We start from the raw sequence: 25,331 nt of genomic DNA, 5'->3' as shown, positions 1-25,331 counted from the left end.
TAAGCAAATTGGACTGGGTCTAGGATGTCAGGTAGGGTGGAGGTGATATGGTCCTTGACTAGTCTCTCAAAGCACTTCATGATGACGGAAGTGAGTGCTACAGGGCGGTAGTCATTTAGCTCAGTTACCTTAGCTTTCTTGGGAACAGGAACAATGGTGGCCCTCTTGAAGCATGTGGGAACAGCAGACTGGGATTAGGATTGATTGAATATGTCCGTAAACACACCAGCCAGCTGATCTGCGGATGCTCTGAGGCCATGGCTGGGGATGCCTTCTGGGCCTGCAGCCTTGCGAGGGTTAACACGTTTAAATGTTTTACTCACGTTGGCTGCAGTGAAGGAGAGCCCGCAGGTTTTGTTAGCATGCCGTGTCAGTGGCACAGTATTGTCCTCAAAGTGAGCAAAGAAGTTGTTTAGTTTGTCTGGGAGCAAGACATTGTGGTCCGCAACGGGGCTGGTTTTTCTTTTGTAGTCCGTGATTGACTGTAGACCCTGCCACATACCTCTCGTGTCTAAGCCGTTGAATTGCGACTCTACTTTGTCTCTATACTGATGATTAGCTTGTTTGATTGCCTTGCGGAGGCAATAGCTACACTGTTTATATTCGGTCATGTTTCCGGTCACCTTGCCCTGATTAAAAGCAGTGGTTCGTGCTTTCAGTTTTGCGCAAATGCTGCCATTAATCCACGGTTTTTGGTTGGGGAATGTTTTAATAGACACTGTGGGTACAACATCACCGATGCACTTGCTAATAAACTCGCTCACCGAATCAGCGTATTCATCAATGTCGTTGTTCAACGCTACGCAGAACATATCCCAGTCCACGTGATCGAAGCAACCTTGAAGCGTGGAATCCGATTGGTCGGACCAGTGTTGAACAGACCTGAGCACGGGTGCTTCCTGTTTAAGTTTCTGTCTATAGGCCGGGAGGAACAAAATGGAGTCGTGGTCAGCTTTTCCGAAAGGAGGGCGGGGAAGGGCCTTATATGCATAGCGGAAGTTAGAATAACAATGATCCAGGGTTTTGCCAGCCCGGGCCACGCAATCGATATGCTGATAAAATTTAGGGAGCCTTGTTTTCAGATTAGCCTTGTTAAAATCCCCAGCTACAATAAATGCAGCCTCAGGATATGTGGTTTCCAGTTTACATAGAGTCAAATGAAGTTCGTTCAGGGCCGTCGATGTGTCTGCTTGGGGGGGAATATACATGACTGTGCCTACGATAGAAGAGAATTCTCTTGGTAGATAATGCGGTCGGCATTTGATTGTGAGGAATTCTAAGTCAGGTGATCAAAAGGACTTGAGTTCCTGTATGTTGCTATGATCACACCACGCCTCGTTAATCATAAGGCATACACCCCCACTCTTCTTCTTACCAGAGAGATGCTTGTTTCTGTCGGCGCGATGCGTGAAGAAACTAGGTGGCTGTACCGACTCCGATAGCGTGTCTCGAGTGAGCCATGTTTCCGTGAAACAGAGAACGTTACAGTCTCTGATGTCTCTCTGGAAGGCAACCCTTGCTCGGATTTCGTCTACATTGTTGTCAAGAGACTGGACATTGGCGAGTAGTATGCTCGGGAGCGGTGCGCCCGTCTACGGAGCCTGACCAGAAGACCGCTCCGTAAACAAAGAATAGTACTTCAATGCTATACACGCATTTCCGTAAAAGTTAAAATATTAACAGACTGATCAAACAACTGTTCACGACACGTGATAAGAATAAAAATTTATTGGTAGGCCTGATCACCGACGACGTTGAGACAGCCTATAGGGAGGTCAAAGACTTGGCAGTGTGATGCCAGGACAGAGAACATGAGCGGAGGGAGGAGCAGAGAGCGCCTAATTTGACTGGAGCGCAGAGCGAGTTTCCCCAAAGGCTAGAGCATCTGCCTTCTCGCCCGCAACAATTTTGCTCCAGTACCGCTTACTTCGCGAGTTCAGGGCACGCCTGGCCCAGCATGCATTTGTAGGCTACTTGGGTGCTGCTATAAGCCCATTGCTTTAGCTACTGTCATGGAATTCGCTATATATTTTCATAAAGAAACTGATTAAACACAAAAGGTGCTTACAAATATGAGGAGGAACGAGAGTAAGAGCGGTGATGTAGTGTCCACAACCAAAGAATCATTTTGGAATCTGAAAAGACACGTATCCTGAAAGCTTGATAGTGTACTACATGCACATGCTAACAGAAAGGAACGGGGTTGGTAGCTAGCTAAGTGAGTCATTGTAGCAAACTATTTATAAATGAAAAATCTGATCTCTTAAAAATTAAGTTCATTTTCGTTCTATTATCAATTCACACACACACACACACACACACACTACACACACACACAAACGCCATCATTGATTTTGGCCCAATAGGCCTGACATATGACCTCTTTCAAGGAACTTTCTGTTTTGATATTGCTATTATGCCTAAAAGCCTTTAGGCTTACCTTAGAGATTTTTTTGGTTTTAACTCTGCATCCCTGGCCAGTCTGGCAAGAGTGGCACGAAGGGTGTTAAGCATCCCTATTGGCTCTGCAAGCGTGGAGAAAGGGTATTGTGGCGGATGAATCAGAATTAGTTGGGTAACATAGATAATTAAGATGTCTTATCTGCATAATATGCTTATGTGATATACTTGTTATTAGAATGTACCCTTTGGACTCTGATGTTGGCAGTTGCACTTCTTCCCTCAGCTGGGGCTCAGTCACTTGGGGCCCAGAGAGGGGAGAGGTCAGGCTTGTCTTTTACATGTCTCTGGTGCTATGCAGAAGAGGACAGGATAGAACATTGTCTTCATATGTGAATTTGTCTTTACCTATCCTTAATCCGCGTGAAGGGATGGCGTGATTAATGGGGAACCAATTACTTGTCTCCACAATGTCTGTGCGCAAGTCACACCCTCCTTTGGCATTGGGGGGAGGTGTATGGCAGTGTATGGAACCATTGTATGTCCTCTCTGATGTTGCACTTATCCTGGGATAGTGTATGACCTAGAGACTCACTCCCCTCAGTGAGCTTATCCAGGAGTGGGGTCAAGAAGGGGTTTTACTTGAGATGGGGGTATCTAGAGTTGACAATTGAGTTATGCCATTGGATGAGCTAATGTTTCTGTTCTATACCGTACCAGGAAGAGACGGTTCCAGTTTTCCAATGAAAACTGTTGACATAGCAGATGCTGTCTGCTATGTATTATAGATATCTTTCATACAAATCTTAACCTTGTGACCATTCTATGTATCTGTTGTTCGTCATGTAGGTTGAGAGGGGTGTATCTTGGCTATAAAAGATCTTTGTACTTTTGTGTTGTCACTCTCAACGGTTCATTAGAAATAGGGAATCGTTGAAAGTCAATGCTATTGCAAAGCTCTTATTATTAAAGATGTAGTTTAAGTATAACTCTGACTGGTGTGTGAAGTTTGTTTCTCCTCATTTGGTAATACAGAAATTAACCACCACAGTATTCTCAGTGGCTGGCCAGCTCTCCAGGCAACATCGCATGAGCTTGAAGCTACAGACTCTGGCCAAACTCGTGTTTCTAAAAGTGAATTCAAAAGGCACTGTAGACTAAGCCTAACAACACATTTTTCGTTTCATTGTTTTATTATTTTACCTTTATTTAACATCAAATTCTTATTTACATTGACGGCCTACACCGGCCAAACCCTAACCCGGACGGTGCTGGGCAAATTGTGCGCTACCCTATGGGACTCCCAATCACGGCCGGTTGTGATACAGCCTGGACTCGAACCAGGGTCGGTAGTGACGCCTCTAGCACTGAGATGCAGAACCTTAGACCGCTGCGCTACTCGGGAGCCCATTTAATTAGAAGTCATAGCCTATATGCACAATTTATAGACTATAATGATTTAATACAACAAAATGTTGTTTAAATGCTGAGCGCTTAATGTTACCACCAGCCTAGTGTGTCGCACCAACAAATGCTTCACAATTAATTTCTTTGTAGGCTATAGCCTTGAAATAATTGAAATAGGCTAATATAGTCTAAATAATTCATTTTTTTTAGGCTACGTGTCTGGCTACTGACCTACTTAGTGTTTATATGCTGTTTAATACGACATGTAGCCTATTTGAGATGAGCTCCTCTTAGTCACCTTTCCATGTTGTTTAATAAAATACTCATCATTCAAATCATATGGTTTGGTTTCAATACTTCAAAACCAAATGGTAGGTCTAGGTAGTCAAAAATAGATGGGTGCAACCTCTTAACTCCGCTCACATACTCTATGCCAGGACAACAACCAGCAAGACAAATGAGCTGATTGTGGACTACAGGAAACAGAGGGCTGAGCATGCCCCCCCATAGTGCTTCAAGTTCCTCGGTGTCTACATCACTAATGAACTACATGGTCTAAACACACCAACACAGTCGTTAATAGGGCACGACAATGCTTCTTTCCCCTCAGGTGGCTTAAAAGACTTGGAATGGGTCATCAGATCCTCAACGTTTTACAGCTGCACCACTGAGAGCATCTTGACTGGCTGCATCACAGCTTGGTATAGCAATTGCTTGGTATCCGAGTGCGAGGCGCTACAGGTGGTAGTGCGTACGGCCCAGTACATCGCTGGGGCCGAGCTCCCTGCCATCCAGGACCTCTAGACCAGGCGGTGTAAGAGGAAGGCCCTAAAAATGGTCTAATACTCCTGCCACCCAGACTGTTCTCTCTGCTACCATTCCCCATTCCATTCTGCAGATCCTCTCAAGCTCTGTCAGGTTGGATGGGGAGCGTTGCAGCACAGCTGCTTTCAGGTCTCTCCAGAGATGTTTGATCAGGTTCAAGTCCGGGCCACTCAAGGACATTCAGAGACTTGTCCCAAAACCACTCCTGCATTGTCTTGGCTGTGTGCTTAGAGTCATTGTCCTGTTGGAAGGTGAACCTTGATGCCCAGTCTGGAGGTCCTGAGCGCTGTGACGCAGGTTTTTGTCAAGGATCTCTCTCGACTTTGCTTTGTTCATTTTTCCCTCAATCCTGACTAGCCTCCCAGTCCCTGCCGCTGAAAAACATCCCCACATTATGATACTGCCACTACAATGCTTCACCGTAGCCATGTTTCCTCCAGATGTGACTCTTGGCATTCAGGCCAGAGTTCAATCTTGGTTCAACTCCGAGCGGGCTGTCATATGCCTTTTACTGAGGAGTTGCTGCCGTCTGGCCACTCTACCATAAAGGCCTGATTGGTGGAGTGCTTTAGAGATGGTTGTACTTCTGGAATGTTTTCCCATCTCCACAGAGGAACTCCGGAGCTCTGTCAGAGTGACCATCGGGTTCTTGGTCACCGCCCTGACCAAGGCCCTTCTCACCCGACTGCTCAGTTTGGCCAGGCGGCCAACTCTAGGAAGAGTCTTGGTGGTTCCAAACTTCTTCCATTTAAGAATGATGGAGGCCACTGTGTTCTTGGGGACCTTCAAAGCTGCATACATTTGTTGGTACCCTTCCCCAGACACGATCCTGTCTCGCAGCTCTAAGGACAATTCCTTCGACCTCATGGCTTGGTTTTTGCTCTGACATGCACTGTCAACTGTGGGACCTTATATAGACAGGTGTGTGCCTTTCCAAACCATGTCCAATCAATTAAATTTACCACACAGGTGTACTCCACAGGTGTGATTACTACCGCTGAGGGTTTAGAGCTTGAGGTAGTCACCTCATACAAGTACTTGGGAGTATGGCTAGACGGTACACTGTCCTTCTCTCAGCACATATCAAAGCTGCAGGCTAAGGTTAAAGCTAGACTTGATTTCCTCTATCGTAATCGCTCCTCTTTCACCTCAGCTGCCAAACACACCCCGATTCAGATGACCATCCAACCCATGCTAGATTATGGAGACGTAATTTATAGATCGGCAGGTAAGGGTGCTCTCTAGCAGCTAGATGTTCTTTACCATTCGGTCATCAGATTTGCTACCAATGCTCCTTATAGGACACATCACTGCGCTCTATACTCCTCCGTAAACTGGTCATCTCTGTATACCTGTCGCAAGACCCACTGGTTGTTGCTTATTTATAAAACCTTCTTAGGCCTCGCTCCTCCCTATCTGAGATATCTACTGCAGCCCTCATCCTCCACATACAAAACCTGTTCTGCCAGTCACATTCTGTTAAAGGTCCCCAAAGCACACATATCCCTGGGTCGCTCGTCTTTTCAGTTCGCTGCAGCTAGCGACTGGAACGAGCTGCAACAAACACTCAAACTGGACAGTTTTATCTCAATCTCTTCAGTCAAAGACTCAATCATGGACACTCATACCGACAGTTGTGGCTGCTTTGCGTGATGTATTGTCTCCTCTACCTTCTTGCCCTTTGTGCTGTTGTCAGTGCCCAATGTTTGTACTCAGTTTTGTACTGCTACCATGTTGTGCTGCTGCCATGTTGTTACCATGTTGTTGTCATGTTGTGTTGCTACCATGCTGTGTTAGCATGGCAGCAACACATGACATGTTGTCGTCTTAGGTCTCTCTTTATGTAGTGTTGTCTCTCTTGTGATGTGTGTTTTGTCCTATATTTTATTTCATTTATTTTTAATCCCAGCCCCCATCCCTGCAGGAGGCCTTTTGCCTTTTGCTAGGCCGTCATTGTAAATAAGAATTTGTCCTTAACGGACTTGCCTAGTTAAATAAAAAAATATAAAAAAATAATACTCCAATCAAGTTGTAGAAACATCTCAAGGATGATCAATAGAAACATGATGCACCTGAACTCAATTTCGAGTCTTATAGCAAAGGGTCTGAATACTTATGTAAATAAGTTATTTTTTATTTTTAATAAATTAGCAAAAACATTCTAAAAGCCTGTTTTCAATTTGTCATGATGGGGTATTGTATGTAGATTGCGGAGGGGAAAAAACAATGTAATCCATTTTAGAATAAGGCTGTAAGCTAACAAAATGTGGAAAAAGTCAAGGGCTCTGAATACTTTCCAAAGGCACTGTATATATCAAAGTTAACGTTACTAATTGTGTATTATTTATTACGTATCTTACTTTACCATTATTTATCTTTTCTTCCTCTCTGCATTGAGACGGGCCCGTAAGTACGCATTTCCCTGCTAGTCCACAACTGTTGTTACGACGCATCTGACAAATAAAATTGGATTTGATTTGAAAAGGGGTCATGACATTCTGTGAGCAGGTGATTGTCAAGCAAATAACTGCCAGTCTCACGGTAATTTAGCATGAATTAACATAAACATATTTAGCATCTCCTGGCTTCCACGCATAGCCTACAAGCCACTGATGCAGACCTTTGGAACATCTACATATTTAAAAGTATAATAAATCCATGTAATATAGCCTACACCATCACAATAAATCCATTATTTATTTTAGCGGTCTAAAGAAACATGATATGAAGAAAATGTAGTATATTTCAGAAGAACATAATAGCATACTCTGAGTTGTCCTTACATTAGGGCCTGATCTGGCTATGCCACATGGCTGTGGGCTACACTAGGTCATTTAGCAGACAAGATTGTCTTAGAATTCTGTGGCATTATTTTATAGTATTCTGAATACAATTAAACATAGCTGAATGAAATAGAAATATATTTTCTCCAAACGATTTGAGGGAAGGAACACATGCAGCTATTCTGTGTTGAGCGGTTAACAAAGAAACAGGTAGTCTTATATGCTTAATTTAGAGTTATTTACAGCTGAAGAGGGAAGCTTACATACACCTTAGCCAAATACATTTAAACTCCGTTTTTCACAATTCCTGACATTTAATCAGAGTAAAAAAATCCCTGTTTTAGGTCAGTTAGGATCACCACTTTATTTTAAGAATGTGAAATGTCAGAATAATAGTAGAGAGAATGATTTATTTCAGCTTTTATTTCTTTCATCACATTCCCAGTGGATCAGAAGTTTACATACACTCAATTAGTATTTGGTAGCATTGCCTTTAAATTGTTTAACTTGGGCCAAACGTTTCGGGTAGCCTTCCACAAGCTTCCCACAACAAGTTAAGTGAATTCTGGCCCATGTAACTAAGTCAGGTTTGTAGGCCTCCTTGCTCGCACACACTTTTTCATTTCTGCCGACAAATGTTCTATAGGATTGAGGTCAGGGCTTTGTGATGGCCACTCCAATACCTTTACTTTGTTGTCCTTAAAATACATTTTGCCACAACTTTGGAAGTATGCTTGGGGTCATTGTCCATTTGGAAGACCCATTTGCGACCAAGCTTTAACTTCCTGACTGATGTCTTGAGATGTTGCTTCAATATATCCATACTTTTCCTGCCTCATGATGCCATCTATTTTGTGAAGTGCACCAGTCCCTCCTGCAGCAAAGCACCCCCACAACATGATGCTTCCACCCCCGTGCTTCACGGTTGGGATGGTGTTCTTCGGCTTGCAAGCACCCCCCTTTTTCCTCCAAACATAACAATGGTCATTATGGCCAAACAGTTCTATTTTTGTTCCATCAGACCAGAGGACATTTCTCCAAAAAGTATGATCTTTGTCCCCATGTACAGTTGCAAACTGTAGTCTGGCAACTGTGTTAGGAAGGACGCCTGTATCTTTGTAGTGACTGGGTGTAATGATACACCATCCAAAGTGTAATTAATAACGTCACCATGCTCAAAGGGATATTCAATGTCTGCCTCTTTTTTTACCCATCTACCAATTGGTGCCCTTCTTTGCAAGGCATTGGAAATCTTCCCTGGTGTTTGTTTGTGGTTGAATCTGTGTTTGAATCTGCTCAGCTGAGGGACCTTACAGATAAATGTATGTGTAGAGTATAGATGACATAGTCATTCAAAAATCATGTTAAACACTATTATTGAACACAGAGTCCATGCAACTTAATATGTGACTTGTTTAGCAAATGTCTACTCCTGAACTTATTTAGGCTTGCCATAACAAATAGGGTTGAATACTTGACTCAAAGACATTTGAGCTTTTCGACTTTGACATTATGGCGTATTGTGTGTAGGCCAGTGACAAAACAAATCAAAATGTAATAAATTTTAAATTCAGGCTGTAACAACAAAATGTGGAAAAAGTAAAGTGGGGTGAACACTTTCTGAAGGCACTGTAAGTTAATCTATTGTGTACACTTTAGAAGAGAGTTATCACTCCCACTACCAAGCTTCTCGTTGTCGTGCAGGACGTTTTTGTAAAAACATTTCTACATTCTAGAACAATGTGTGAATCTCACATTGTCTTGAAAAAGGTCTTGGACCAAAATGTTAACAATAACTGAGATTTAATAAAACAATTCTACAATGTATTGTGTACGCAGGCATAGGGCCTATAGTGCACCATGTGTGCTGAACTGATCACAGTACGGCGTAGGAGTGAGTGTGGTGGAGTGTGTCGTGCTTCTGTTATCATAAGTTACCTTCCAGGTCTGCTTCCCGTGCTGTCTTCATCAGGGTGGGGTGGAGTTAAAAGGGGGCCGAGGGGAGTGGGAGCTCTGTAAACGCAGGGACTGGAGCTCTGTCTGGAAAACAGACAACTGAAATTAAAACAAATTATTAAGAAAAACAATACAAACACTGCAGAGACCAGTATCACTCTTATTTACAGTTTTAAAAACGATCTAGTCTTAAAATCCTGATCAATTCAACTCTGGTCATTGTGGGTATCATTCACTCTAGTCAGCCACTAAATCACAGAAGGATCAATGTTTGTGAACAGTTAGAGTTCCATTTCCTTCCACCATTTCTCCGCTTAATACAGCTTTGCCTGAGAAGAGCAGGCACGCTATAGAAAATTATTGAGGATTTGAGGAGTTAGGCTAAACTAAACAAAAATAACCTCCACATTTTTCATTACAATGGGAAATAAGCACTCCTAAACCTATCGATAAGCCATGACAGGAGACAACTGATATTGATGCTGAGTAACTAGTTCTGCAACAGCAAAAATGACTCGGCAAGAAATGCACATGACCACTTCACTCATATTAACCTAATAGTGAGAACATAACAAAAGCCTTGAATTGACCTCAATATGGTCACCGTGGTTAGAATACATCTTATTCAGTACTTCCCTCAATGTGAAGTCAAAAACCTCCTGACCTCATTTACACAGTACAGCTTTACAAATGCCCATACAAGAGATATCAGAAGACCCTTGGGTCATTCCACCTCAAAAAGCATGAGAGGTTTTTGACAACCACCATCTCAGACACGATTAACACTCATGAAAGATTTTGCCGAAATGGAATTTGAATCTTGAGAAATTAAGCTAATTCATTGCAGCCAAATTGCCCATTTTAAATTTAGAGGATTCAGATAATATTAAATAAATATATCCGATTTGGACCAAATCGAGGGGGGGAGCCAAAAGCCACTCAGACCCCTCACGCCAATCCCACACTAAAAACCTGTAGGCCTACACAGTATCAGTTCTTGATTTTAGTAGTAAGAAGCTGTGGCTTGGAGTATTGCTTCTACATACAGTCCCATGTAATGTATTCCCTGTGAATCTGGTGATTTTATATTTAATTTTTCGCATGTTCCGAGAAATTAGGTCATCGACGTTTGCATTATTTACCATAAAGTAGTGGGAAAGTACCAAATTCTGATCACTAGATGACACTGTTCCTGCTATACCACCACACTCTTAAATCAATTTTGCTGGTCTCTTGTGTTTAAATAGATCACAACATTTTCATTGCAACTTTGGGTAGAACACCAATAGATTGTGTGGACATCCTCACAAACCAAGCCAGTCCTCCAGGAAAGCAATTCACTTTGTCCTAATCGCAACCCAACGCTTCAACCCAACTCTCCTTGAATAGTCCCAACAAGTGCTGGGTGATTGTGAAGAAACTGGCACTTGACTAGGGCTGCACATTTTGTGGAATATTCAGAGGTGGAAACTTTCCATGGGAATTTTTTTGTTGTTGACCACTCCACAAAATTCTTGTTAACCTGTTATGGATAGGGGGCAGTATTTTCACAGCCGGATAAAAAAACGTACCCGATTTAATCTGATTATTACTCCTGCCCAGAAACTAGAATATGCATATAATTATTAGCTTTGGATAGAAAACACTCCAAAGTTTCTAAAACTGTTTGAATGGTGTCTGTGAGTATAACAGAACTCATTTGGCAGGCCAAAACCTGAGAAGATTCCAAACAGGGAGTACTCTGTCTGGCCATTTCTTGGCCTTCTTTGCCATCTCTATCCATTACAAAGGATCTCTGCTGTTACGTGACACTTCCTACGGCTCACATGGTCTCTCAGAAGGCGGCAAAAAGCTGAATCGTGGCTTTGCAGGCTCTGGTTGAAACAAAGTAGCGCGTTTGTGTAGTGGCTGGTTACAGTACTGTGAGACTCAGGCTCGTGCCCGCGTCGACCCCATGCTTTGTTTTCTTTCCTCTGTTTACCTAAATGCAGATTCCCGGTCGGAATATTATCGCTTTTCTACGAGAAAAATGGCATAAAAATTGATTTTAAACAGCGGTTGACATGCTTCGAATTACGGTAATGGAATATTTATACATCTTTTGTCACGAATTGCGCCATGCTCGTAACCCTTATTTACACTTCGGATAGTGTCTAGAACGCACGAACAAAACGCCGCTATTTGGATATAACGATGGATTATTTTGGACCAAACCAACATTTGTTATTGAAGTAGCAGTCCTGGGAGTGCATTCTGACGAAGACAACAAAGGTAATCAAACTTTTGTAATAGTAAATCGGAGTTTGGTCAGGGCTAAACTTGGTCGGTGTCTAAATAGCTAGCCGTGATGGCTGGGCTATCTTCTGAGAATATTGCAAAATGTGCTTTCACCGAAAAGCTATTTTAAAATCGGACATATCGAGTGCATAGAGGAGTTCTGTATCTATAATTCTTAAAATAATTGTTATGTTTTTTGTGAACGTTTATCGTGAGTAATTTAGTAAATTCACCGGATGTTTGCGGGGGTATGCTAGTTCTGAACGTCACATGCTAATGTAAAAAAGCTGGTTTTTGATATAAATAGGAACTTCATTGAACAAAACATGCATGCATTGTATAACATAATGTCCTAGGGTTGTCATCTGATGAAGATCATCAAAGGTTAGTGCTGCATTTAGCTGTGGTTTTGTTTTTTGTGACATTATATGCTAGCTTGAAAAGTGGGTGTCTGATTATTTCTGGCTGGGTACTCTGCTGACATAATGTAATGTTTTGCTTTCGCTGTAAAGCCTTTTTGAAATCGGACAGTGTGGTTAGATTAACGAGAGTCTTGTCTTTAAAATGCTGTAAAATAGTCATATGTTTGAAAAATGGAAGTTTTCGGATTTTAGAGGAGTTTGTATTTCGCGCCACGCCCATCATTGGATATTGGAGCAGGTGTTCCGCTAGCGGAACGTCTAGATGTAAGAGGTTAACCTGTTAGGGCTAGGGGGCAGTATTGACACGGCTGGATAAAAAACATACCCGATTTAATCTGGTTACCACTCCTACCCAGTAACTAGAATATGCATATACTTATTACATATGGATAGAAAACACCCTAAAGTTTCTAAAACTGTTTGAATGGTGTCTGTGAGTATAACAGAACTCAAACGGCAGGTCAAAACCTGAGAGATTCCTTTACAGGAAGTGGCCTGTCTGACCATTTCTTGAACTTCTTTTCCATCTCTATCTTTTACTAAGGATCTCTGCTCTAACGTGACACTTCCCACGTCTTCCATAGGCTCTCAGAGCCCGGGAAAAAACAGAATGTCGTCATTCCAGCCCCAGGCTGAAACACATTATCGCCTTTCTCAAGTGGCCGATCAAGGGACTCTGGGCTTATGCGCGTGACCCGACCGCCCCCGCCTTTGTGATTTTTTCCTCTGTTTGCCGAAAAGGAGATTCCCTGTCGGAATATTATCGCTTTTCTACGAGAAAAATGGCGTAAAAATTGATTTTAAACAGCGGTTGACATGCTTCGAAGTACGGTAATGGAATATTTAGAATTTTATTGTCACGAATTGCGCCATGCGCGCGACACTTCTTTACCATTTCGGATAGTGTCTGGAATGCACGAACAAAACGCCGCTATTCGGATATAACGATGGATTATTTTGGACCAAACCAACATTTGTTATTGAAGTAGACGTCCTGGGTGTGCATTCTGACGAAGACAACAAAAGGTAATCAAACTTTTATAATAGTAAATATGATTATGGTGAATGCTAAACTTGCCGGGTGTCTAAATAGCGAGCCCGTGATGCCTGGGCTATGTACTTAGAATATTGCAAAATGTGCTTTCACCAAAAAGCTATTTTAAAATCGGACATATCGAGTGCATAGAGGAGGTCTGTATCTATAATTCTTAAAATAATAGTTATGCTTTTTGTGAACGTTTATCGTGAGTAATTTAGTAAAATGTTAGCGAATTCCCCGGAAGTTTGCGGGGGGTATGCTAGTTCTGAACGTCACATGCTAATGTAAAAAGCTGGTTTTTGATATAAATATGAACTTGATTGAACAAAACATGCATGTATTGTATAACATAATGTCCTAGGGTTGTCATCTGATGAAGATCATCAAAGGTGAGTGCTGCATTTAGCTGTCTTCTGGGTTTTGGTGACATTATATGCTGGCTTGAAAAATGGGTGTCTGATTATTTCTGGCTTGGTACTCTGCTGACATAATCTAATGTTTTGCTTTCGTTGTAAAGCCTTTTTGAAATCGGACAGTGTGGTTAGATTAACGAGAGTCTTGTCTTTAAATAGCTGTAAAATAGTCATATGTTTGAGAAATCGAAGTAATAGGATTTTTAAGGTTTTGAAAATCGCGCCACAGGCTGCAAGTGGCTGTTACGTAGGTGGGACGAATTCGTCCCACCTAGTCCATAGAGGTTAACAAACTATAGTTTTGGCAAGTTGGTTAGGACATCTACTTTGTGCATGACACAAGTCATTTTTCCAACAATTGTTTACAGACAGATTATTTCACTCACTTATAATTCACTGTATCACAATTCCAGTGGGCCAGAAGTTTACATACACTAAGTCGACTGTGCCTTTCAAGAAAATTATGTCATGGCTTTAGAAGCTTCTGATAGGCTAATTGACATCATTTGAGTCAATTGGAGGTGTACCTGTGGATGTATTTCAAAGCCTACCTTCAAACTCAGTGCCTCTATGCTTGACATCATAGGAAAATCAAAAGAAATTAGCCAAAACCTCAGAAAACAAATGTAGACCTCCACAAGTCTGGTTCATCCTTGGGAGCAATTTCCAAACGCCTGAACGTACCACCTTCATCTGTACAAACAACAGTACGCAAGTATAAACACCATGGGACCACGCAGCCGTCATACCGCTCAGGAAGGAGACGCATTCTGTCTCCTAGAGATGAACACTTTGGTGTGAAAAGTGCAAATCAATCCCAGGATAACAGCCAAGGACTCCTATATCGACATAACCTGCAAAGGCCGCTCAGCAAGGAAGAAGCCACTGCTCCAAAACCGCCATAAAAAAGCCAGACTACGGTTTGCAAATGTTTATTTTATTTTTATTTAACCAGGTAGGCAAGTTGAGAACAAGTTCTCATTTACAATTGCGACCTGGCCAAGATAAAGCAAAGCAGTTCGACAACATACAAAAACACAGAGTTACACATGGAGTAAAACAACATACAATCAATGATGCAGTAGAATTTTTTTTTTTTTTTTTAAATAAGACTAAATACAATGTGAGCAAATGATGTGAGATAAGGGAGGTAAAGGCAAAAAATGCCATGGTGGCAAAGTAAATAAAGTATAGCAAGAAAAACACTGGAATGGTAGATTTAAATTAAATGCACATGGGGACAAAGATCGTACTTTTTGGAGAAATGTCCTCTGGTCTGATGGAACAAAAACAGAACTGTTTGGCCATAATGACCATCGTTATGTTTGGAGGAAAAAGGGGGATGCTTGCAAGCCGAAGAACACCATCCCAACCGAAGCACATGTGTGGCAGCATCATGTGGTGGGGGGTTTTAGTCAATTGCATTAAGATCGGTGATTTAATATTATGCAAGTCATTTGGGATTAACCAATGACAAGTGATGATGTATTGGGTACTAAATCTCTAGTAGTGCTCAGTACAGTTTTTCAATGGAAAACTATTCAACACTCGTTACCGAAACATGCATTCTCATCATCGAAACGTTTATCATTACTGTAATGCACCAATATTTAGGAAATATAAAACGTGTAATTTGGGATTAATCGTATAGTGACTTTTGTTCCCTATCCAAATATTTTTTACATAAAAATAACATAATTACTTGTGTGTATATGGGAAGAAAAAAAAAAGATTCAGAAAAGGTTATTGCGGTATTGAGAAATTACTAAATGCATTTTAATGTACCTTTTGAATAGATTTGTTTTCAGTTATGTTTAACTCAGCCCTTTTCATTAGATGAGCAATGTTAACAAAATATTAAATTGATGTATTACATTTTTGGATTTCAAACTGTTAATTTCTCCATTGGTTGTTGTGGAAATTGTGATAAAATACATATCTGATAAACGTAACAATAATTATGAAATAGATAAATAAATATCATAATCTTAGTGATCAAAGATTAATAATGGTGGAAAATGTTTTTAAGTAGGGTTGCAAAGGGTCGGAAACTGTCCGGTAAATTTCCGGACATTTTCCATGGGAAGTTAAGCCCTGGAATTTGGGGAATTTAGTTTAAATTCATCAAAAAGTTAGCTTATAACAGTGAACCTTTTTTGTGGGATACATAAGGCAATTCTAGGTCTTGTGGCATATTTTTGTTAAACTATCCCCAATTCAATGGAATTTCAACCCTCTGCATGCACAGTGCACTCTTCCATCACATGTACAGCTGATTCTCAAGATCTTGCACACTAATGAGATGCTATTAGGCTCACACTACTACACTCTCTGAGCCAAGGACTATATGCTTTCTGGTAAGTTTTGATTACAATACTGGGTGGGGTGAATATATGTTGTGACATACATACATACTTTTTTTGTTAACTAGTAAATAGTAGCCAAAATGTGTTTTAATTGTTAACAATTTCTGCTTTTCCTACCATGTGGGTTTTAGCTTGTTTGAGCCTGCTAACTGAGGAGTGTTAATTCACCTGTTTCCATACATGTTTCATTTTAAAAGATTTTATCTTACAAAGGAGTTGTTTAATCTAACTGCTTAACTATTTATCTGTATATGGAAATGCATTTAAAAAAAATCTTTACAAGAAGATGGCAATATCTGATGTGTGGATACATTTCAGTGCAGCGAATGTAGAAGAAAAAGCTGCGTACATTTTCAAATACTGTGCCAAATCATATGTGAAGAATGCAACAAAGATGCAGAATCTGACCAAGTACATAAAGTTCCCTCAGCGCTCACAACAAGCAACCTCTGACAAAAGTCCTTCTACTTCTATTCGAGGTGAAAATGATGAATCGGACACCTTATCGATAGCAACAGCTCATGGTGCTCCTGGAATCAGAAGATTTTTTTTTAACTCAATGGAGGAACATAGAGAAATACTGATGAATGTATTGCTCGAGCTGTGTATGCAACTGGTTCACCTCTGATGCTCACAGGCAATGTGTATTGGAAGAGATTTCTGAATGTTCTTCGCCCAGCATACACCCCTCCAACCAGACATGCTTTATCTACTCATTTGCTGGATGCAGAGTTCAACAGAGTTCAAGGTCAAGCAAATCATAGAGAAAGCAGACTGTATTGCAATCATCTCTGATGGGTGGTCGAATGTTTGTGGGCAAGGAACAATTAACTACATCTCCACCCCTCAACCAGTATTCTACAAGAGCACAGCCACAAGTGACAGACACACCGGTCTCAACATTGCAGATGAGCTGAAGGCAGTAATCAATGACCTTGGACCACAGAAGGTATTTGCACTGGTGACAGATAACGCTGCGAACATGAAGGCTGCTTGGTCTAAAGTGGAGGAGTCCTACCCTCACATCACACCCATTGGCTGTGCTGCTCATGCATTGAATCTGCTCCTCAAGGACATCATGGCACTGAAAACAATGGATACACTCTACAAGAGAGCCAAGGAAATTGTTAGGTATGTGAAGGGTCTTCGAGTTATAGCAGCAATCTACCTCACCAAGCAAAGTGAGAAGAATAAAAGCACCACATTGAAGCTGCCCAGCAACACTTGTTGGGGTGGTGTTGTCATCATGTTGACAGTCTCCTGAAGGGGAAGGAGTCTCTCCAAGAAATGGCCATATCACAGTCTGCTGATATGGATAGTCCCATCCAGAGGATCCTCATGGATGTGTTTTGGGAGAGAGTGGTAAGAAGCCTGAAACCTATAACAGTAGCCATTGCACAGATTGAGGGAGACAATGCCATTCTGTCTGATGTTCAGACTCTGCTTGCAGATGTAAGAGAAGAAATCCGTACTACCCTGCCCACTTCACTGATGCTCCAAGCAGAGGAAACTGCAGTTCTGAAATACATCAAAAAGTGTGAAGACTTCTGCCTGAAGCCAATTCACACCACAGCGTACATGTTGGACCCCAAGTATGCTGGCAAGAGCATCCTGTCTGGTGCAGAGATCAACAAGTCCTATGGTGTCATCACTACTGTGTCTCGCCACCTTGGCCTGAAAGAGGGCAAGGTTCTTGACAGTCTGGCGAAGTACACTTCCAAGCAAGGGCTTTGGGAAGGAGATGCAATATGGCAGTCGTGCCAACATATCTCATCAGCCACCTGGTGGAAGGGACTTTGTGGATTTGAGGCTCTTTCCCGTTGCCTCATCATCCTCCAAATCCCACTAACATCAGCCGCCTCCGAGCGCAACTGGTCCTTGTTTGGGAACACACACACCAAAGCACGCAACAGGCGGACCAATACAAGGGTTGAAAAATTGGTGGCCGTCCTAGGCGAATTTGAGGCTTTTTGAGCCTGACAACAAGCCATCCTCAACAAGGTTGGAAAGTGACAGTGAAGATGAGGCCTCAGAGTCTGATGTTCAAGAGGTGGACATTGAGGAGGTCTAGGGAGAAGACATGGAAGCCTAAGAGGAAGACAGTCTAGAAACTAAAGCTTTGGTTATCATTTTACAGATGTATGTTGAAAAAGTTTTTGGGGATCATTCAATATTCCCTTTTGTTGTTCAGTGAAATCATCCCATGTGAAAAGTCAACTCAATTAATTAAAGTTCAATTCGTATCTAAATTGTTTTTTTAATTTCTATTGGAAGGATTTAATAATTTGCAATTATGTCTACTTATGACAAGGTAAATTGTTTATGTCTCCATATGATAGGGTAAATATATCCAATGCAAAAAAAAAAATCTACATTTAAATGGTATTAATATTAATTTGCATACAGTTTTAGTCGGACGTTTACATACACCTTAGGCAAATACATTTAAACTTATTTTTTCACAATTCCTAGTAGAGAATAGTAGTAGAGAGAATGATTTACTTCAGCTTTTATTTCTTTCAACCTGACAGAGCTTGAGAGGATCTGCAGAGAAAAATGGGAGAAACTCCCAAAATACAGGTGTGCCAAGCTTGTAGTGTCATACCCAAGAAGACTCAAGGCTGTAATCGCTGTCAAAGGTGCTTCAACAAAGTACTGAATATAGGGTCGAATACTTATGCAAACGTGATCCATTTTATTATTTATTTGCCAACATTAAAAAAAAACAAAAAAACATTTTGCTTTGTCATTATAGGGTATTGTGTGTATATTGAGAGATAAAAAAAACAAGTTAATCAATTTTAGAATAAGGCTGTAATATGTTTCAACTATTAACTTGGTCAGGCCCTAAGTTAGTGCTAGCAAACTTGCAACATTGTTTCCCATGCCAGTGAGCTCCAGACAGACACAGCAGTAGGCTATTTGCGCAAGGAGAATGAGTAATCAGGTAGGCCTATTTTATGACGTTTCCACCGGATCAGAGCATCACATTTGTTTCCCCTTTCATGCTGAGTGGTTATTGCAAGGGATCGAGCTGGAAACATTTGAGGAACTATTGTCATTCTCAATGGATGTAAAAATAGACATAATGTACTTGCTGTTTGAGGCGAAGAAAAACTTACTTTGAGAAGCTCCAAAGTGATGCTGAGTTAAGACAATCAGAAATAGTATCAGATCCCCAAATGGGCAAATTTTGGGGCCTACATTTGCATGCAGGCCAGGCAGCCTAGGCCTCCTTCTATGCATAATCAGGTGAGTGTCCTTAATCAAAATTGACAGGAGTACTCAAAACAAAAGACAACAAATAAATTGACAAAAAATAAATAAAAAAATGGGCTGCAGGATCTCGTCACGGTATTTTTGTGCATTCATATAGCCATCGATAAAATGCAATTGTGTTTTGTCCTTAGCTTATGCCTGCCCATACCATAACGTTGACATCAGTAAACCGCTTGCGCACACACAACACGCCAGACACGTGGTCTGTGGTTGTGAGGCTGGTTGGACATAGTGCCAAATTCTCTAAAAACGACATTGGAGGCAGCTTATGGTAGAGAAATGAACATTCAATTATCTGGCAACAGCTCCCTGTGGACATTCCTGCAGTCAGCATACCAATTGTACGCTCCCTCAACTTGAGACATCTGTGGCGTTGTGATGCGTGACAAAACTGCACGTTTTAGATTGGCCTTTTATTGTCCCCAGCACAAGGTGCAAATGTGTAATGATTATGCTTTTTAATTAGCTTCTTGATATGCCACACCTGCCAGGTAGTTGGCTTATCTTGGCAAAGTAGAAATGCTCACTAACAGGGATTTAAACAAATTTGTGCAGAAAATTGAGAAATAAGCTTTTTTTATTTTTTATCTCAGCTCATGAAACCAACACTATACATGTTGCATTTATATTTGCGTTCAGTGTATGCTGAAAGCATCAACAGAAAATACCATAACCAAACAAACATTCTAGATTATAAATTATGTTAATTTAACGGTAAATGTAGGTTACTACTGGTGATACTGGTGTGCCATCCCCGCGGCCTCCACAATGGATTAGTCCACTCAGACAGGTGACTTGTGTGCCATAAATTATTTTTATATATTTGCCACTGCTCGATTAAAAAAATAAATCTTGCTTAATAACCAACAGCCTATCGTCCAAACAATCGACTAAATGTGGTCAGCCCTAATGGGTAGGAATAAGTTTGGTCCCAAATCAGATGTTAGGTACTATAATTATTTAATATTATCTGAATCCTATAAATTAAAAATGGCCAATGTGTGCAATTCTTAATTTCTCTGAGATCAAATTAAATTTCAACAAAATAATGTTTCAGGAATGGCATTTTTACTTGTTTCTAACTACAGAAACAACTTCAGAACAATCTGAGATGGTGGGTGTCATGGCATGCTGAAATGACATGGAACGACTCCCTATCCATTGTCAACCTTGGATTTACACCCCTATCTATCAATGTAAATAAAATTGTATAGCACCTGTGTATAGGACTACTCAGTCAAAATGGTCAAATTACCAGTCCCGGTCATTCATTCTTCCCAAAAACAGACGCATGAGACTGAGAAGAATGAGGGCAGAAAAGAGAGAACAGAGTGGGAGCAGTTCTGCTCTCTCTCTCTGACCTAATCTGTAAAAAACAGCTCACTCCATATCTGTCACCTCCCTAACGGAACAAGGACCTTACACACACACACTCTCTTTTTAAAGTACAACAGCCTAAACTAGGACTGAAGCACAAATCTTTAGGCTACATTCCTCACGAGACAAGGAACAGTTTGACCTAGAAATGCCTCCGAGGGCTGAATGAACAGCTTAGCAACTTTAGAACATCTTATAAAGTTGTTTAAAATGTTATACTAGGCTATAGGCCTTGCCAGAAGATATCGACCATACCGTTATGATAGTTTACACTGAGTTCAGAACACAATCATGGTTACATTAAGACACTGTGGTGCTGGTGCGAGATATGGGTCAGAAAACGCACCTCAATGCAAGGATGGGATATTCCACTGTACCTATATCCACACTGCTCCATTGAGAAGATTAAAATGATGAACTAGCAGTATTTCAAACAGTGAAGTTATGTAAGGTATATGTTTTAACCTGCAACCTACATTGCAGCTACACTGCATACACTAGACTAGCTCTTGATCATGACTCTCAGTTAGTTCCATTACAGTACACATAAGAGTATTTTGTACGGTGGAGTTTTGTAAAGAGCCCCGACACTGTCTGAACATTAACACGCATCGTTTACATTACGTTTTTGGAAGCATAAGGCCCTTCTCTCATATCACCAAGTGATATTTTTAAAAATACATTAAATTGAGACACCTTTATAGGGTTAGAGTTAGTATTCCCACATGGGCATATATCCATGATACAGCATGTGTTTACAGAAAACAGACTGAAGACATAATTAGCGCAGGTGGACCACTCTATTGATCATGTGACGAACACCTGTGTGTAACGCAAGAAAAATACTGTTGGCTGCAGCTGTGATAAAGCCGGTTAAAACAGTGTACAGTAAGCGTGTTTTGTATTTGTGAAGTTGTGATATGAAAGTAAAAGGCAGGAAGAATATGACACTTGTTTTTTTTTTTTTTTTACATTTTCTGACAAGCGAGCACTTAGATATTTTCATGTTAAAACATAATAAAAACGTATTTTCAAGGACAGGAGTCTACACAGACCGGTGCGCCATAGCCAATCAAAGCTACAATAGGCCTAAAGGCAAATAAGCCATTTGTCAAACGGGCCTGCCATCCTTCCCTTTGAATTGGACTGTGTGTTCACAGGCAGTAGCAACAGCGCGACTTTTGATCATTGGAACGCATTCGTCAAAAGTCACAAAATACACCTGAATGAATTTCTGCAAATACAGTATTCAGATGGGTTTGGGGGATGCAGTATTTTATTTTAGGTTTTTTAACCAAATTCCTGCCTCTCCATATCAAAACACATTCCCCTGGTTTTGAATGTAGAGTGTGACTTTTTACACATTTTGTTATGTTGCAGCCTTATTCTAACATGGATTTTATTGTTTTTTCCCCTCAACCTACCACAATATCCCATAATGACAATGCAAAAACATGTTGAGAAATCTTTGCACATTTATAAAAAAAAAAAAACACAGAAATATCTCATTTACATAAGTATTCAGACCCTTTACTCAGTACTTGGTTGAAACACCTTTGGCAGCGATTACAGCCTCGATTCTTCTTGCGTATGACGCTACAAGCTTGGCACACTTGTATTTGGGGAGTTTCTCCCATTCTTCTCTACAGATCCTCTCAAGCTCTGTCAGGTTGGATGGGGAGCGTCGCTGCACAGCTATTTTCAGGTCTCTCCAGAGATGTTCGATCGGGTTCAAGTCCGGGCTCTGGCTGGGCCAGTCAAGGACATTCAGAGACTTGTCCCGAAGCCACTCCTGCATTGTCTTGGCTGTGTGCTTAGGGTCGTTGTCCTGTTGGAAGGTGAACCTTCACCCCCAGTCAGAGGTCCTGAGCGCCCTGGAGCAGGTTTTCGTCAAGGGTCTCTCTGTACTTTGCTCCTGTCATCTTTCCCTCGTTCCTGACTAGTCTCCCAGTCCCTGCCGCTGAAAAACATCCTGCCACCATGCTTCAACATAGGGATGCTGCCAGGTTTCCTCCAGACGTGAAGCTTTGCATTCAAGCCAAGAGTTCAATCTTGTTTTTTTTCAGACCAGATAATCTTGTTTCTCATGTTCTGAGAGTCCTTTAGGTCCTTTTGGCAAACTCCAAGCACGCTGTCATGTGCCTTTTACCGAGGAGTGGCTTCCGTCTGCCCATTCTACCATAAAGGCCTAATTGGTGGAGTGCTGAAGAGATGGTGTCCTTCTGGAAGGTTCTCCCATCTCCATAGAGGAACTCTGGAGCTCTGTCAGAGTGACCATCAGGTTATTGATCACCTCCCTGACCAAGGCCCTTCTCACCCGATTGCTCAGTTGGGCCGGGCATCCAGCTCTAGGAAGAGTCTTCTTCCATTTAAGAATGATAGAGACCACGGTGTTCTTGGGGACCTTCAATGTTGCAGACATTTTTCAGTACCCTTCCCCAGATCTGAGCCTCGATACAATCCTGTCTCGGACCTCATGGCTTGGTTTTTGCTCTGTCAACTGTGGGACCTTATATAGACAGGTATGTGCCTTTCCAAATCATGTCCAATCAATTTAATTTACCACAGGTGGACTCCAAGTAAGTTGTAGAAAAATCTCAAGGATGATCAATGGAAACAGGATGCACCTGAGCCTCATAGCAAAATGTATATTTTTTATTTGTAATAAATTAGCAAACATTTCTAAAAACCTGTTTTCGCTTTGTAATTATGGGGTATTGCGTGTAGATTGACGAGAGAAAAAAATGCATTTAATCCATTTTAGAATAAGTCTGTCACGCAAAACAAAATGTGTACAAAGTCAAGGTCTCATCTTCTCGAATGCACTGTATGTAAATACCACGGGAGTCCTCTAACATTTGTGAGTCCTATTGCTCAAACAACCATAAAAAAGGTAGGCTCTCTCTCCCTCAGTTGCCTATGCACATCAAGAACAATAATAACTAAAGCTAGCCAGAGCGAGATAAGCTAAAATCCAACCCTCTCAAACTTTAACTAGTTGGCCATCACGAATTGCACTGAAACGTTGGGGAATTGTAGCCTGCTCGTCCTTATGCAACTTGCTGTCCAATGCATGCTTTTATCCAAACCCACATTTTGACAGCTGAACGGGAACTTGCCTGTCCGCAAATTTGATCGTTGCCAAATACATCTGATTGACAACAAGAGATACGCTAACTATGGATAACAGTTGTTCAAGTTCAGCATAGCTAGCTAGCAAAGCGATTCATATTTCTTGCTAGCTAACCAAATGACACCATCTCTAGCCGTAGCCACTTAAAAACGATATTAGTGGAAACAGTCGGTCACTCATCCACTCCTCCAATGACATGACATCCTCCCAGCAGCTAGCTAACATTAGGCTCTTTGTTTTTAGTTTGCAAAATAAATACCTAAATACGTAAAGAATTTGTAGGCAAGACAGACTATTTTTGTTTTCACAAAAAAATTAAAAAAAATATTAAACCGCAACCTAAACTGGCCATTGTTTTATTAGAAAAAAAATATGGTCCTTTATAAATGTCCACTTGTGTACATTGGACGCTGTATATAGCATTTTAACATATTAAACAAAAGGATAAATATATTTATCAAGCCTTTGTTGCTATGCTTGCAAATGTGTATAATATGGACACTCAGACAAGAGTGCTCTGAAATCAGAGTACGAACGCACCCAATATGCATGTCATGGAATAGCGTTAAATAGAACCTATTTTTAAAACCTCTTTATGAAGTTAGTTTTGAAGCATAAACTGGGAATTCGATTTTTTTTACTGATATTATGATTGTGTGTTTCATATCTGCAAAGTAGTTAAAAGGCTGTCAGTTCCACTTTAAGGAGTAATGGTAACATTAGGCTCCTTAAGAGTACTACTTGGACTAACACTAGACTATATTTATTTCCTGTAAACTGTTTGACCACATGGGCTCATTTTGACATTGAGACCCAGTCAAAAACAACTAACTAGCAAGCAAGCGTGGTCAACCGGATTACGAAGGGAGGCCAGAAAGTCTAGACATTTCTATGGTTGGCAGCTACTTGAAATGACCAAAACGTAGACATCAAATGAGTAACGTTACCATAAAGCAGTGAAGCAAAGATGTTATCGTGACTTTCCTTTTTTTATTAACAGCAAACGTTAACTAGCTAGCCAGCTAACTTTATCCTATCTGGCAAGCAATTAGCCGGTTAAATACCTGCACAGTTGACAAGTAAAACAACCACTGGAATAAATAGAAATGCGTCATCTTACCTGGATATAGCGAGTAAAAAGTATGGTCATGTAAATGTCATTACATTAAATAACACATAGCTAACGTTAGATGTCGACACAAGCAAGTGAAGTGACACAACTTCTTCTTCGGTGGGGATTATTAGTAGTTGGCATCCAACGTTATGGTACATTACTGCCAGCTACTGTACTGGAGTGCCGGCCAAGAGACGGAGAAACTAAATCCTTCCTGCCAGCCCCGTTGCTCTTAAAAAATATAAAATATTTGAGACTATATCTAATAACATTCTACTCAATATACTATTTAAACTAATTTCCTGTATCCCCTTTTCCCTCATACTAGATCTCAGTGTCTCTTTCCCTCTGAAACTGCTCACACTGTAGCAATACATGCTCCACTGTATCTGTTTCATGGCAAGAATAACACTTTCCTGTTGGATTCTTTTCGATCACATTTAAGGTCTTATTCAACCGGCTGCGTCTCACCTTTAATCTTGTAAAAAATCGCCTCCTCTCTTCTGTCCCTTCCTGCCGTTCTACCATCCCCGACCTTCC

The 25,331-nt window shown here is 41.0% G+C and overlaps 1 protein-coding gene across 5 annotated transcripts in view; it reads right to left on the bottom strand.

Moving 5' to 3' along the window:
* LOC106565428 (natural resistance-associated macrophage protein 2) overlaps positions 1 to 24,959 on the bottom strand; it is a 51,226-nt gene extending 26,267 nt beyond the window's left edge. Inside the window, exons 1-2 of one of the 5 annotated variants that reach the window (XM_045691598.1) lie at positions 24,798 to 24,959; positions 9,354 to 9,455 (exon numbers count right to left, since the gene is read on the bottom strand). In XM_045691598.1, the coding sequence (XP_045547554.1) occupies positions 9,354 to 9,384 (31 nt within the window). In that variant the 5' untranslated portion in view covers positions 9,385 to 9,455; positions 24,798 to 24,959. Of the gene's footprint in view, positions 1 to 9,353; positions 9,471 to 20,384; positions 20,454 to 24,624; positions 24,754 to 24,797 lie in introns of those variants that run through there. The other 4 variants (XM_014132551.2, XM_014132552.2, XM_014132553.2 and 1 more) reach the window with 4 other exon arrangements.
* Between the last annotated feature and the right edge of the window lie 372 nt (positions 24,960 to 25,331).

Source organism: Salmo salar, chromosome ssa12, assembly GCF_905237065.1.
Source record: "Salmo salar chromosome ssa12, Ssal_v3.1, whole genome shotgun sequence".
NCBI lineage: Eukaryota > Metazoa > Chordata > Actinopteri > Salmoniformes > Salmonidae > Salmo > Salmo salar.
The sequence above is the reverse complement of the archived record's forward strand: the minus strand, read 5'-3'. Positions and strand labels throughout refer to the sequence as shown.